Here is a 14,439-nt window from a genome sequence, read left to right on the forward strand (position 1 = left end):
TGCTTTGGTCCTCTGTCTCCTGCGACTTGGCCGACGCTGCGACCCTGCTCGTCACTCCCTCCCACCCTGAGTTAGCCTCCTGACCCATCTCTTCACAGCCGCCTAGATCTGAGTGAGCAGCTACAGGCTGTGCTGATGTTGCTCTTGTTCTCAGCTGAGGTATCAACATAGAGAGCGCCCAAAGAGGCAGCCAGCCTCTCCCCTTCCTCTGTCATCACCTGTCGCTCTCGTGGCCTGCCACCAGGAAGAGGATGGTGAAGAGTTTTACTTTCTCCAGAACCTCCTGATGCCACTGGGTGACACCCACAAAGAACGTGCTGTTGGTGCTATTAAACAGTGAAAGTCCTACTGCCGGGCTCCGACAGGAGAGCAGGGTGCCCTCAGCAGCCAAGAAGGAATCCAGAATTGGTTTTGAATCCTCCATTGAGGATAGAAGGGGACAAGGGAATTTGGGCAGTTTAATGAAAAAGAACTGGGGTAGAGTCAAGAGACCAATTCTTGATCAGCTGTGTGACAGGTAAGTGGCTTCATCTGAGTGTCCTTCCTAGTTGCACATGGAGGGGCTTGTTCATTCTGCAACATTCATGAGCTGAGCTTGGGCCTGGCAGTGGGCTACAGCGACGAACAAAAACACAGGGAACAATCCTGCGATTGGATGAATATAAAACTGCCACTGTGACAGGGGCTTCAAAGGAGAGGTTCATAGAGCCATGGGGAGGGGGGACTGGCCAGTTGAGCCGCAATTTGAGGGACCAGGTGAAAAGGTGGGGATCTCTTTCAAGGAAAGAGAACTGCATGGATGCCAGCCCTGAGGCAGTGTGGTGAGGCGAGTAGGGCCAGGTCAGGTTGTGCCTTGCAGGCTGCAGCGAAGAGTGGGCTGTGCCAACACTGTAACAGGAACCATTGCAGGATTTTGAGCAGGAGCATGACATGGTCAGACTTGCATGTTGAAAAGATCACTGGCCAGGCAGTAGAGAACAGATAGACTGCAGGGGGAAGAGAGAGCAATTGTGCAGGCAGAGATTCATTAGAAGGCCATTCATTGCTTTGGATTGGAGTGGTGGTAGTAAAGTGGAGAGGGGTGAGTTTGAGAAGTTGTTTACTGTGGCCAGTTTGCTCAGTGGTTAGAGCGCCGTGCTCTTAACACCAAGGTCGTCAGTTCGATTCCCACATGGGCCAGTGAGCTGCACCCTCCACAACTAGACTGAAAACTACGACTTGACCTGGAGCTGAGCCGCGCCCTCCACAACTAAATTGAAAAAAAAACAATGACTTGACATGGAGCTGATGGGTCCTGCAAAAACACACTGTTCCCCAATATTCCCCAATCAAAAACATTTTTAAAGAAAAGTTGTTTAAAGTGGAACACTCACAAACCTTGGTGACTGGGGGTACAGGAGACAGGAGTGTCACCAAGTGATCTGTAAGGGATCTTCTGACTTGGTCTGTCCATCTCTTGTGTCACTCGGCCCCCCACCCTGGGTACGAGGCCCTCTGCCTCGCTAGGCTAAGTAACCACACCTACTTGACTTTGCTTCCCAGAGCCTAGCACAGTGCTGAACCCACGGAGGACTTAACACGTGCCGACGTGCTCGAGGGGTAGCAGGCAGATGGCTTCGTGTGCTCGTGTTGGGAGGGTTGTTGTGCAGTGCTTACTAGGTGCCATGTGCTCTGCTAAGCACTCTGCATTATCTCATTGAATCCCATTTTCCAGTGAGGAAACCAAGACAGTTTAATCTACCCAGGATCACACCGCTAGTAATGATGGTGCTGAGATTTCAGCCTGTAGAGCCTGCACTCTTAACTGTGCCCTAACCTGTCTCCCTAAGTCTTGTGGAGACAGAGATGAGAGTGACTAACAAATGAGGACAGCATATGCAATGTCAGTGCATCGATGTGGCAAACACACGGTACGACATTGGGAGGGACCGGCCAGCCATAAGCAGAAAGTAAGCTTGAGGGGTGGACTGCTCAGGTTTAGTCGTGTGGTCCAGTGGCCATCCTTTGGAAGTGTGCACTGGGAGCGTGTGTGTGTGCGTGTGTGTGTGTGTGTGTGTGTGTGTGTGTGTCTTACAGGGGGTGGAGCGTGCAGCGTGGTAGGCCCCGCAGGCTGGCTCTGGACTTCTTACCCCTCTTCAGCCTGAGCAATCGCTATCTTAATTGTTGGCCATTTTAGTGCTGTGAGAAAGATTCCATCTGGCAAGTTTTCTGAGCTAAAACCAAGCATGTAAACAAAAAGTTTGAAAACCACTGTACAAGTAGTGGGGGAACCAGTGAAATTTTAGGTGGAGGACTGATGTGATTATACAAGGGTATGACAATTAAGTTCATGAACTCATCCTGGAGGAAGTGCTCCATACCTCACTGCTGAATATCACTATGGTCACCTTTGAAGTACTTCCCTTGGGAAACTGCACTGACGCCAGTGCCCAGTCCACCCTTCAAAGCAACTTTGGAACTCTTTCTGGAATGGCCTTCAGAGCTGTCATTGTATTACCCTTGATGTCCTGAATGTCATCAAAATGTCTTCCTTTCAATATTTCCTGTATCTTTGGGTAAAGAAAGAAGTCATTGGGGGCCAGATCAGGTGAGTAGGGAGGGTGTTCCAATACAGTTATTTGTTTATTAGCTAAAAACTCCCTCACAGACTGTGCCGTGTGAGCTGGTGTATTGTGATGCAAGAGCCATGAATTGTTGGTGCAAAGTTCAGGTCGTCTAACTTTTTCACGCAGCCTTTTCAGCACTTCCAAATAGTAAACGTGGTTAACTGTCCAGTTGGTACAAATTCATAATGAATAATCCCTCTGATATCAGAAAAGGTTAGCAATCTTGTTGCAACAAGTTCGCGAACTTAATCGTCAGACCTTTGCATTTACATGTTACAAGCCTCACTCTAGCTGCCAGTGTGGAGTGGAATCCGGAAGCAGGCCAGAGGGAACCAACCAGGAAGTTGCTGCAGTTAATTTGGACTAAAGGTAAATGAATAAGGAAGTCTTGAGAGGTTTGTCCTGAGAAAGCATTTACGAAGGCAGCGGTAGGGGGTGGTTGCAACAACGGGTGAGTTTTGAGGACATAGAAGGAGCCATGTGGGACTAGGAAGCCATCCTGGAGAGGGTCCCCTGTGCCTGCATGAGGTGAAGCAGGGAGGAGGAAGGCAAAGCTGGTGGACTAAGGGCTTACAATTACCATTACCTGTAGGTAAAAGGGGAAGGGCCGCTAGAGTCACCCAATGCAGCCCCTTATTTTACAGGCTAGAACATCCAGGTCCAGAGAGGTCATGTGACCCGTCCTAGGTCACTGGGCAGGCCAGAACTCAGACCTGTGCTCTTGGTCCAGAATCCATCCTACATGGCATCCAAGGCCCCTCCTTTTGTCCCTTCCCTTCCTGGTGGATGGGCTCTCGTCGTCAGGGGTGAATGGTATAGAAGATAGGGGACAGGGGCCTGCCCCTGCCGTACCCACCGGAACCTTTCCTAGCCAGCTGTGTCCCAGAACTGAAGCTTCACCTGCACCCCAAACTCATTTTCCACAAAATGCACAGAAAAGACCACCCCATGTCTGGGTGACGCCCCGGGTAAAATGCCCTCCGTGTAGTGTCTCGACGAGGATGACTTGCCCACAGTTGAGTGTCCTAGGAGAACGATGTGGATCTGGTCCTGCCAGAAGGCTTTCCACTGGGCGCCGGAGGCCAGCAGGGAGGGGAAGCAAGGCCAGAGCCGAGGCCCACACCACGCGGCCCTGGCGCTGCTTCCGACTTGCAGTGAGAGACGTAGAGCCAGAACCCAAAAGCGCTCACGGGCTTCCGGGACTGGGCTCCCCAGGACATGCTCACTCTCAGGCTTAGGGACGCTGCCACACATCTCTGCAAGGACACATCGTAGAGTGTCATTTGAAACCACCTTGCAGAGCTGGGTCGCTTCAAGACAGAATCAGGGCTTCCCCCAAACAGAGACTCTGGTCCTATATCCACCCTGAGTGGTCCTCCCAGGTAGCAGCTTGAAAGACTGGGCAGCCATCCACAGCCCCCATATACGCTAGGATGTCCCGTCTCCCTCTCTGCTGGCCTCAGTCCCAGACCTGAGCCTGTACCTGCAGGCGCGAGGGTTGTGCAATGTAAAGCTTGCCTTTCCCAGTGGGACCTCCACAGGCGATACTCCCCCCACCCCTCAACCACAGACAGCACCTGCTCCCTGCCAGGGCCAGGATCCTAGGAATAAACAGTGATAAAGTGAGGGGGAAAGTCAAACAAGATTGGCCATTCCCGTTGGTATTTGTTGAAGCAGAGTTATGGATACAAGGAGCGCTTTATCCTATTTTATACTTTATATTCTTTATTCTTGGGTATATTTGAAAATTTCCATAATACTTTTAAAAAGCCCAGTGTCCCCTGCCTGAGGCAGTCTGCCCCAGAGAACTTTAAAGTTCTTGACTTTGAAGAGCTATGGCAGTAAGATACAGGCAGCAGAGCCTCAAATCTCCAGAGAGCCATTCAGGGGCCCTAAAAGTTCAGAGAAGGACCTGACATTACGTTGGGCCAAGCCCTGATGGATACAGAGTTTTGACAGATAGAGGTAGGACATTCCTGATAAGGGAACAACACACAAAAGTCAAAGGGAAGGCACTTAACATTTATTGGGCACTTAACACATGTCATCATATTTGATCCTCTAACAAACCTGTGAGGGGAATAGTTCTCATTTTACTATGAGGAGACTGAGGCTGAGCGGTAGAGGACAAGCTGGTTCCCACCCAGGTGGCTTCAGTTCTAGCCTGAGCATGGTAGGCAGGATGGGTCTTCCCCTTTCACCAGCTAGGTTTCAGTGGCTCCCAGAGCAGATATAGGGTCTTCAGAAAGGATCTCATGACTGGCAGACCTTGGCTCTGTTCCTTCTAAGGGCCAAGGGAATGGATTCAGGCCTAGAATACAAGGTATCGAACCAAACAGAAGAGGTGGATGGACGGTGTGTTTCAGGCTGAGGAAACAGCTCACAGAAAGGCCTGGAGGCCGGGAAGCCTAACTGTGGAGAGGCACCTTTGCTTGTTCAGAATGGCCTAGGGGCAAACCCAAAGGGAAGATTCTGGATTCCAGTCCATATCTCCAGCAGGGGGTCAAGATCGTTAAGAACTTTGTTCAAGTCCGAAATCCTCTTTATTATTTCTCAAAGCGATTATTTTGGTCATCTCAGTTCTCTCACAGTGATTAACAACAAAACCCTTAAGGGAAGGATTAGGGGGTTTCCATTTTGTGAATTCCTACTGTGTGAGAAGCACAGCCTTTGATTTCTCATCTAATCCTTTCTAAAACCTTGTGAGGTATTATTCCCTCTCCCCTACCCCCCACTATTACGTATTTCTCCCATTTTACAGATGCAACTACTGAGTCTTGGGGAGATGAAGTGAGTTGCCCGGGGTCCCACAATTAATACCGTGTTTCCCCGAAAATAACACTGGGTCTTATATTAATTTTTGCTCCAAAAGACGCATTAGGGCGTATTTTCAGGGGATGTCTTATTTTTTCATGTATAACAATCTACATTTATTCAATAGTCATGTCATCTTCTGGAACATCGTCATAACCTATTAAATGTGTCCATCTGGCTGATGATCTTAACTGGGGCTTATTTTCGGAGAAACACGGTACATAGTGGATCTGAGATTCAAACGTAGGTTTGACCGCAAAGCCTGCCCTATTTTTGGCAGCTGGGATAATGTGATGGTTAAGAGTACTGCAGGCAGATCAGATAAGACAGGGAGAGGAGAGAGGGCTGGGGCACCCAGGCAAAGGAAACAGCATGTGCAAAGCCCAGGGATTCAAGTGGTTCAGGATTTGGCTGGGCAAAGTGGGTTGTCATGCAGCATCTCTGTTCCCGCTCCCCGCACAAGAACGCAAGATATGGTGAGCCATGGATAGAGGAGCCATACCACTATATTCTCGATGGCATCTGGTTGAGACACAAAAGCAAACATCTGCCAGTACCCCGACACGGGGTCTCCCTGCACCCCAGTCTCGCTGACAGCTGGCGAGACACAGGAAGTAGGATCCACACAATCCACCCCACTATCCACTTCTCTACCAACCAACCCCCTAGCGTAGCCACAGCAGTTATATTAGTGGCTAATGGCTCACTGGTTACAGCTGATGGCCAACTAGTCACAGCTGACAGCCATCTACTACCTGAGCCAGTACCTTTCCACGTGAGGCCGAGAGCCTGGAAACTGCTCTCTGGGACTCTGTCCCCACACTCCACCCTTCCAGGGTCTCACCTCACAATCTACGCGACAAGAATCTTCCACGAGGGGCCCTGTGTCAGGAACCCAGCTCACGAGAAAAAGTTCCAGTCCAGTCCAAGTAGTGTCCCAGGGGTGTCCCTCGATGTCAACCTACTTTCTGGGCACAGCCAGACTTCCTGGGTACAGCCAGGGTTCTCAGGGTACCGCGCTGGAACAATAGTGGCTCACAGCCAAGGTGCTTACATATTCTCGACAGCAGCCGGTCAAGACACAGCAAGCAAACATCCGCCTGCACCCCAACAAGGGGTCTTCCTGTACCCCAGTCTCGCTGGTGACTGAACGAGACACAGGAAGCAAACATCCGCCAGTTCCACCACATGGTGGCACGTTCCCAAGCAAACAGTCAAGCGGTCCATGCAATCAGGGATGGAAGGCAATTCCCCACAGTCCACAGTCACTCGCCAGGGCTGTGCACCGGCCCCACAACGTGTGCCCTCTCCGCAGGGCGAGGGCTGCAAGTCCTCCCCAACCTGGGGGTGAGGGACGACCTTGACCTCACCCACAACTTACACCAAGGACTCAGCAAGCGTTTCCTCCTGAGACTACAAGTCCCACATCTGAGCTGCCTCAGCAAGCACTTCCCAGCCCACACGGCCGCAATGGCCTTTGCCTTCTCCGGCCTCTGCTGGTTGGAGAACCGTCCACATCCTCCCACCCCTCCATGGGGGTCCAACTCCTGAGAACAGTGGCCACTGGGCACAATACACTGTGTGGGGGGTCACATGTCCTCCTGCCCAGAGTCAGACGCCATTCCTACCTGGCCAGAATGCTGCTTGCCGCTCCAGGTGTCCGATTGAGTGGAGGCCGTGGTGTCAGATGTCCACATCTCTAGGCGCCCATGGCAGCAGCGGACCACCAAAAGGAAGATGATGCTTGCTTTGGCCAACAGGGTGGCGTGCCATCTAGAGGCTTGAGAGGACCACCAGTTCACTGAGGGGTCACGTTTTTCCCAGACAGATCGCATTTCCTGCTCCCGGCGCCGCTCCTCACGGGCTTCCTGAGACTGAGTGTTCATACACACAAACTGCTCCACCATCTTTCAGAGAGTTGTGGCCGGCACCATACCCTGCTCGCTGCGCCAGGTGTCATGCAGGGTCTCTGGCCCCGCTTCCCGCACAAGAACCCAGGATATGGCGAGGTCAAAAAGGAACACCCACGGAGCCATGGATGGGGGAGTCATACCACTATATTCTCTATGGCAGCTGGTCGAGACACAAAAGAAACATCCGCCAATACCCCAACAAGGGGTCTTCCTGTACCCCAGTCTCACTGGCGGCCGGGTAAGACACAGGCAGTAAGATCCACACGATCCACAATGCACCATCCGCTTCTCTGCCAACCAACCCCCTAGCATAGCCATGGCAGTTACATTAGTGACTAATAGCTAACTGGTTACAGCTGATGGCCAACTAGTCACAGCTGATGGCCATCTACTACCCGAACCAGCACCCCTCCACGTGAGGCCGAGAGCCTGGAAACTGCTCTCTGGGGCTCTGTCCCCACATGGGTGGAGATGCAGCAGGCACCAAATCAGGAAGAGGCAGGACTGGGGCAAAAAGACTTGGATTTTATCCTGTAGGTGATGGGGAGCCAGGGAAAGATTCTAGGAGGGGAGCGAGCAGGTTAAATGTGTAATTTAAGATGATCCCTTTGGGGAAATGGGGATGCTAAATCACAGAGGAGACCTAGAGTCGCGAGACCCTCAAGAAAAGTGACACAATCTACACTAGAGACCAGGAGGCGTGAACTGTCACAATGATGGCAAACTGGGCAAACAGGTCCTGCTACAAGGAGAGAGGACCTGCTTCTGAACAGAGGTGGGAGGTGAGGCTGCAGCTCTCAGGACAGCCTGCCCCTCCCTCCACTGCTGTTCTTGGTCTTTTTCTCTCTGGCCAGCGGGCCAGGCAGGGCTGCTTCCTACTACATCCAGAATCACATCCATCAAAGCCATGTACCGTCTCCAGAGGTTTTGCCACACTGAGGGGGCTTGTGAGGATTGGATCAGAGCCCTGGTGGGAACTTTGAGGCCTGAGGATGGATACTGGAGCACTAAACTGGCCTGGGTTCACCAATTCAGCCACTTCAGCTTCCGGCCCTGATTTTTAGGTCCCTGTCTGTGAAATGGACAAAATCAGCCTGACTTCACAGGCTTGCTGCAGGATTAATAAGCCACTAGGCAAGAGAAATAGCTCACAATGTGTGAGCCTGTCCACGTGGTAGGGGTTTATACATCATTTAATCCTCACAACCCTGTGAGGCAGAAACTTGTTATCCCCACTTTACAGATGGGAATTTGAGGCCGAGAGAGAGAAGTGTGACTCCAGCCTCCTGAACATTCCTGGAAGGATGCAGCTAGGGACAATGGGCATTGTGTCCTCCTTGGAGGGAGATCCTACCCTAGGTAGGCCAGGGCTTCAGGCTGCTTCTCCAATGCTCAGCCAGGATTCTGAGTAGGGAGTGGGGCAATTTTTTCTTCCTCTCTTTCTCCAGGGATGTGGGGATTTGTTTGGAGCACCTAACAGCCAAATCCTCACCTCCATCCCCAGGATTAGCTGCTTATCTCCCAAACAAACTTCAGTTTAGACCTGTACTCCTATCTGGGAAACTCCTGGCAATTAGAAACCACAGACCAGGGGCTCAGTTATTTAGAGCATGAGCTCTGAGCAGCGGGATTGCCGGTTTGATTCCCACATGGGCCAGCGAGCTGCGCCTTCCGCAACTAGAATGAAGTCAATGAGCTGCCGCTGAGCTCCCAGGTGGCCAAAAGGCTTAGTGGGTTGGAGTGCGTCCTCTCAACCAAAAGGTTGTGGTTCAACTCCCGCAAGGGATGGTGGGCAGTGCCCCCTGCAACTAACAACGGCGACTGGACCTGGAGCTGAGCTGCGCCCTCTACAACTAAGATGAAAAGGACAACAACTTGACTTGGATGGAGCTGATGAGTCCTGGGAAAAACACATTACTGTTCCCCAATAAAAAAAAGTCCTGGAAGTACATACTGCTCCCCCAATAAAGTCCTGTTCTCCTTCCCCAATAAAATCTTTCAAAAAAAAACACCGCAGACCAAGTTGAAGGTCACTCCGTTTCTTCACTTCATTCTAGTTTCTCAGATCTCCAGGAAATTCCTAGAAGGTGCCCCTTCTCTTATTTGCCTTGGGGCTCCCCTCTCTACTTACTGGCTTCTTAGCCTCTCTGGGCCTCAGTCTCCATATCAGTAAAATGGAATAACCATAGTACCTGCCTCACAGAGTGCGGAAGAAGTGCTCAGTGCTGGCAGCTGTTTCTTCTGCCCAGATCTCTCCTCTTAGCTCGCTCCTTCTCCAAGTCTCAGCTCAGAGGTTATCTTCTCAGAGAGGCCCACCCCAACCACCCAACCACCTGCTCTGAAGAAGCCCGTCACTCTCAGTCCCATCTCCCTCATCTGTGCGCTTTATACCACTTATCATAACTGGAAATAGTTTGGTTCACTTATTTACTCATGGTTTTCTCTCTCTTCCACAAGAACGTCAGCCCCAGGCAGGCTTTTCTGTCCTGTTCATTGCTGTATTCCCAAGCCCAGAACAGAGCAGATGCTCATTGTTAAAAACTTGATGAAGAAATGATAATGTGCTATAAAGCAATCATTTCCTTCTCCTGGCCTAAGTTTTCCCATCTGTGAAATGGGAACAATTATACCAACCTTGCAAGATTGTCATAAGGATGAGCAAAGCTGTTCTAAAAAGAGGCAGGGAGAAGGCTGTGCACAGGGAGACCCATCTGGCCCAGCCCCCAGGGGGAGGAAGCTAAGAAATTCACCCTGATTGGAAACCTCCCAAGAACCCTAGTGTGTAGACATTTACAGTTGACCCTGGGACAACTCTTGAGTTTAGGGGCACTGACCTCCCTTGCAGTAAAAAATCCGTGTATAACCACACTCGGCCCTTCTCCACATAGGCTGATTCCCAACCATGGAGCTCATTCTTGACTAACACCGGTTTGAACTGTGCGGGGCAATTGGGAAAAGCCACCTATAAGTGAACCCCCGTAGTTCAAACCGTTCTTTTCTGTGCTGTTCAAGAGGCAACTGTATTAGGGCCTCATTGAGATCAATACCTGCTTGGGGTGGGAAAGCAGGATCAAAAAGAGGGAGGATTTATCTGTGATGTCACAAGAGTGGCTTCAATCGACACCATAATGAGTGATACAGAGGGGTTTGACCTTCAGAATTGTCCAGATTTAGGACAAGAGGGCTGGTCCTTTGAACACCCTCCCCCCATTAGATCAACGCTGAATGGGGGCTGCCCCTGAGGAGTGGGCAGTTCCCAGAGTGTGCTCCTCATCCTGCTGCACTCCCAGCATCTGAGGCTGGGGGGCGGGGTGGGGGTGAGGGTTAGGGTGGGGGTGGGAAGGAGGCTATGGGTCTTCAGCCCTGCTTCCCAGATCTGGACCCAGCCCCTGGCCTTAGAGCAAGGGCACTGCGCAGCAACAACCGTACCTTAATCCCATGCTCAGACTCATCCAAGCCTGAGGACCTAAGAAGGCACCAAGCCAGGCTCACCCTGAAATTCCCTGCACCCCTCCTCGCCTGTGCAGCGGCGTGCAGACGCTGAGCATCTCAGCGTCCAAGCCCAGGAGTGGAAATGGATATGGATATGGATATGGCCATATCCAGGCCAAGGGAGGAAAGTTGTGATGACACTTGTCATTCAATTCTCAGCATGTGACAGGCTCTGGCTGAGCATATCCATCATCTCATGCACACCCCATCCCGTCCCTCCTCCCCCCAGGTAGGATCTTCTCTGAGGAAACAGGCTCAAGGACAGGAAGCTTCACACTTGCCTCTGGACCTTTCTGGTGGAAAGAGGCTGAGCTCTAAGACCCCAAAATCCAGGAGGCGTGACTGTGCCAGGATACTGTTTATATGAACCCTCCGGGTACATTCTGCCATTTTGCCCTTCAGAGAGACACTTTCTCCATCCCGCCAACACTTCTGAGGTTGGCACTGCTTTAACCCTTTCTCTCTCAGAGTCAACACTGGCATGAGCCTGCATGCTGCTTCCTACTGGGAGGCTTAGGGATCTGAGTCTTGTTGATGAGCCGGATGCCCCCCCAGTCCTCCTCCAGCTTGATGTCCCCCTGCTGCAGGGCCTGCTGGATGGCGTCAGCGAGTGTGTTGAAGGCCAGGTCCACACTGCAGTTATTTTTGGCTGAGGTCTCCATGAAGGCCATGCCCAGGGAGGCAGCCAGCTCCTCCGCCTCCTGGGCTGAGACACAACGGGTGCTCTGCAGGTCACTCTTATGACCAACCAGGAGGAAAATTGCCTTGATGGGACCCTGAGTGGCGGTGACCTCCTGGTGCCAATCTCGGATGTGTTCAAAGGACTTTCTGTTTGTCACATCAAAGACCAGCAGGACACCCACCACATTCCGGTAAAAGGACCTGGTGATGCACCTGATTGGGTTGGAGAGGAAGTTGAGAGAAGCTCATGCCTTCAGGACACCCCAGAGGCAGGACCTCGCCCACATCCAGGACTGCCTCCCTCTCCTCCCCCATTATAGCCCATTTCACACTGCCCTGTGCTTCTCTGTTCCTGGAGTCTGTGTCGCTCCCAAGAGACTGGGGAGCAAGGTTGAGTCACATACTCTCCGGGCCATTCCTGTATTGCTGGAGGATGCCTGATGTTTTCCTGACTGCATGTCAGCTTCTCCCTTCTTTGCCTAGCACACTCCCATGCGTCCTTCTAGGCCAACACAAATCTCCTTTCCTATCTCCTTGACGGCCCTCTCTGTGTTCCTCTGGGCTCTCTCAGCACCCACATCACGCTCCACCTCTAGGTTTCAATGTCAGGTCGTCCCCCCCTACCCCTAAGGCCTGAATGTCCCTCTGGGGGCACCAGGTCTCACGTATCTGTCTCAGGGGCTTGGCCCACCCATCTGTATCTGTAGGTTGAATGACTCAAGAGTAAGGGACCCAAGACCCAGGGCAGCGACAGCCAGACCTCCACTTAGACCACCGAGGCTGACCCCTCTGAGGGATCCCCATGGCCAGGTGGACCTGCGTGGATCCCTCCGGACCAGAGGTTCCTCACTTTCTGGTCCCACCCACCTCTCTTCCGTTCCCCGCCCACCTCACATCCACCGCACCCTGCCCCACCCCGCACCTGAAGCGCTCCTGGCCGGCGGTGTCCCAGAGCTGCAGCTTGACGCGCGGCCCTGCCGGCAGCTGCAGCGCGCGGCTGTAGAACTCGACGCCCACCGTGGGCGCTGACTCGAGGTCCAGCTCGGGCTCCGGGGACCCGGTCGCGCCCTCCACATAGCGCCGCAGAAGCGATGTCTTGCCCACCGCCGCGTCCCCCAGCAGAGCGATCCGAAACTGGTAGCGGCAGCCCCCAGCCTCCATGGCCCGCGTCTGGCCTCCTGACTGCCCCATGGTCATTGTCCGGCCCCGCCCTTCTCCCTGCCGGGAAGGCCGGCCCCGCCCCCGCCCCCGCCCCCGCCCCCGCCCCAGATGGTCAGTGAACAACTGTCGTCAGCACAGGGAAACCAACCCCCCCAGGAAGCAGAGGGGTGGAAACACTTGGGCACGTCACTCTCTCTGAGCCTCAATTTTCTCCTCTGTAAAATGGGAATAATAGTAACTCCCTACTTCACAGGATGAAGGGATTAAACTAGATACTGTTGGGAGGAGAACTAGGAAGGAACTGATAACCAAACATGCATTGGCCCGAGGCTAAGAGCTAGAGCGGCCACATCATTCATTCATCCATTGGAATAGTTTCTCCAGCCCCACTCTCCTGTTAGTTCCCCAGTTGGGCTCCTGCTGCTGGACCTGGAGACACCACCCTAGAAAGCTGATGGTTTACAGATAATCCCTTCCCCGCTCAGGTGCCCCTTTCCTGGAGCCCCACTGACTCTGGCCTGGGTCCTCTGGCCTTGGTCCATTCCATGTTCAGGTTCAATGTTCAACAGCCCCCACTGCTGCCTCCCTGCCTGCCTGTGCTACGTCCCAAGGCTCAGAGAAGGGCTGGACAGTCGGGAAGAGGAGGCAGGATGGACACAGACAGCTGTGATTTCAGAGGGAGTGCAGTTGGCCTGTGGACTGGACGGCTGACATTTGTGAGGCCAGATAGTCAGCTCCTTATGCTGTGTGGACAGCAACCTTTTGAGAGGGCCATAGCATGTCCATCTTAGAGCTGAGGAGACTGAGGCTCAGATGTGTGGCTTGTCTCAGATCACACAGCAGAGCTGGGCCTCATAACTGGGTTTGTCTCACTCTTTATTACCCCCTTGATGTACCACAAAAAGGGACTGCAAAGTAGTCCCAAAAGGACCAGGACACAGTGGGTTTGGGTAAGGGACAAGGGTAAGGCAGGTACATCTGCTTCCAAGATCTATTTCACCCTTTCCAGTCTGGCCTCTGGCAACCCAGGGCATCAAGACGAGTTCTGGCTGGTCCCAGAAGGTGGATTTTACCAGTTTAATTTGTTTTAGCAACTTTGTGGGTTGAGGGGAAGAACTTACTGTTACAAACATCACATCATCACATTTCCTCCTCACATAACTATGTGAGTAGGTGTTGTCATTTTGACCATATTTACAGATAAGGAAACTGAGTCTCAGAGAGATTAAATAACCAGCCCAATGTCACTCAGCAAGGAAGACTGAGACTAGCTTCCAAGTGTACCCAAGGCCAAAGCCTTGTTTGCTATTTCTGTTGCTGGCTGGACAGTTTGGGGATCTGGGAAGGCCTAGGTTTTCTTCTGGCTAACTCTAAACAAATCAATGAAAAGCCATATTTTCAGGTCTCCAAGTAATCCTGGCTCTTGGTCACCTGCATGCTAGAACCTGAAGGAACTTGTCTCTGCTCGCCCCCTACTTCCAGGAGTAGGAGAGAGAGGAGCCTGAGAATCCAGGAACCACGAGGCGCCTCAGGAAGTGTGTGTGGGGGTAGGGATCCTCCCGTGTCCGCTCTGCCTAAACCAAGAGAGTCGGCTCACTCCCACCTGCCTCACTGATTCCTCCATCAAGATGTTCTCTGGGGCAGCGGGATGGCTCAATTGGTTAGAGCGTGAGCTCTGAACAGGGTTGCCGGTTCGATTCCCATATGGGCCAGTGAGCCGCGCCCTCCACAACCAGATTGAAGACAACGAACGCCGCTGTGCTGCCAGAGGG

At 52.5% G+C, this 14,439-nt stretch overlaps 1 protein-coding gene across 1 annotated transcript; it reads right to left on the minus strand.

Annotated features, from left to right (window-relative positions):
* Nucleotides 1-11,295: 11,295 nt before the first annotated feature.
* On the minus strand, nt 11,296-12,667 carry RAB42 (RAB42, member RAS oncogene family; the record flags this gene model as incomplete). Its single annotated transcript, XM_081056664.1, has 2 exons — nt 11,296-11,719; nt 12,429-12,667. The coding sequence occupies 2 exons, from the start codon at nt 12,665-12,667 to the stop codon at nt 11,296-11,298; spliced, it is 663 nt and encodes a 220-aa protein (XP_080912790.1).
* Nucleotides 12,668-14,439: the final 1,772 nt, after the last annotated feature.

The sequence above is a fragment of the Rhinolophus hipposideros genome (genome assembly GCF_964194185.1).
Source record: "Rhinolophus hipposideros genome assembly, chromosome: 8".
NCBI classification, from domain to species: domain Eukaryota; kingdom Metazoa; phylum Chordata; class Mammalia; order Chiroptera; family Rhinolophidae; genus Rhinolophus; species Rhinolophus hipposideros.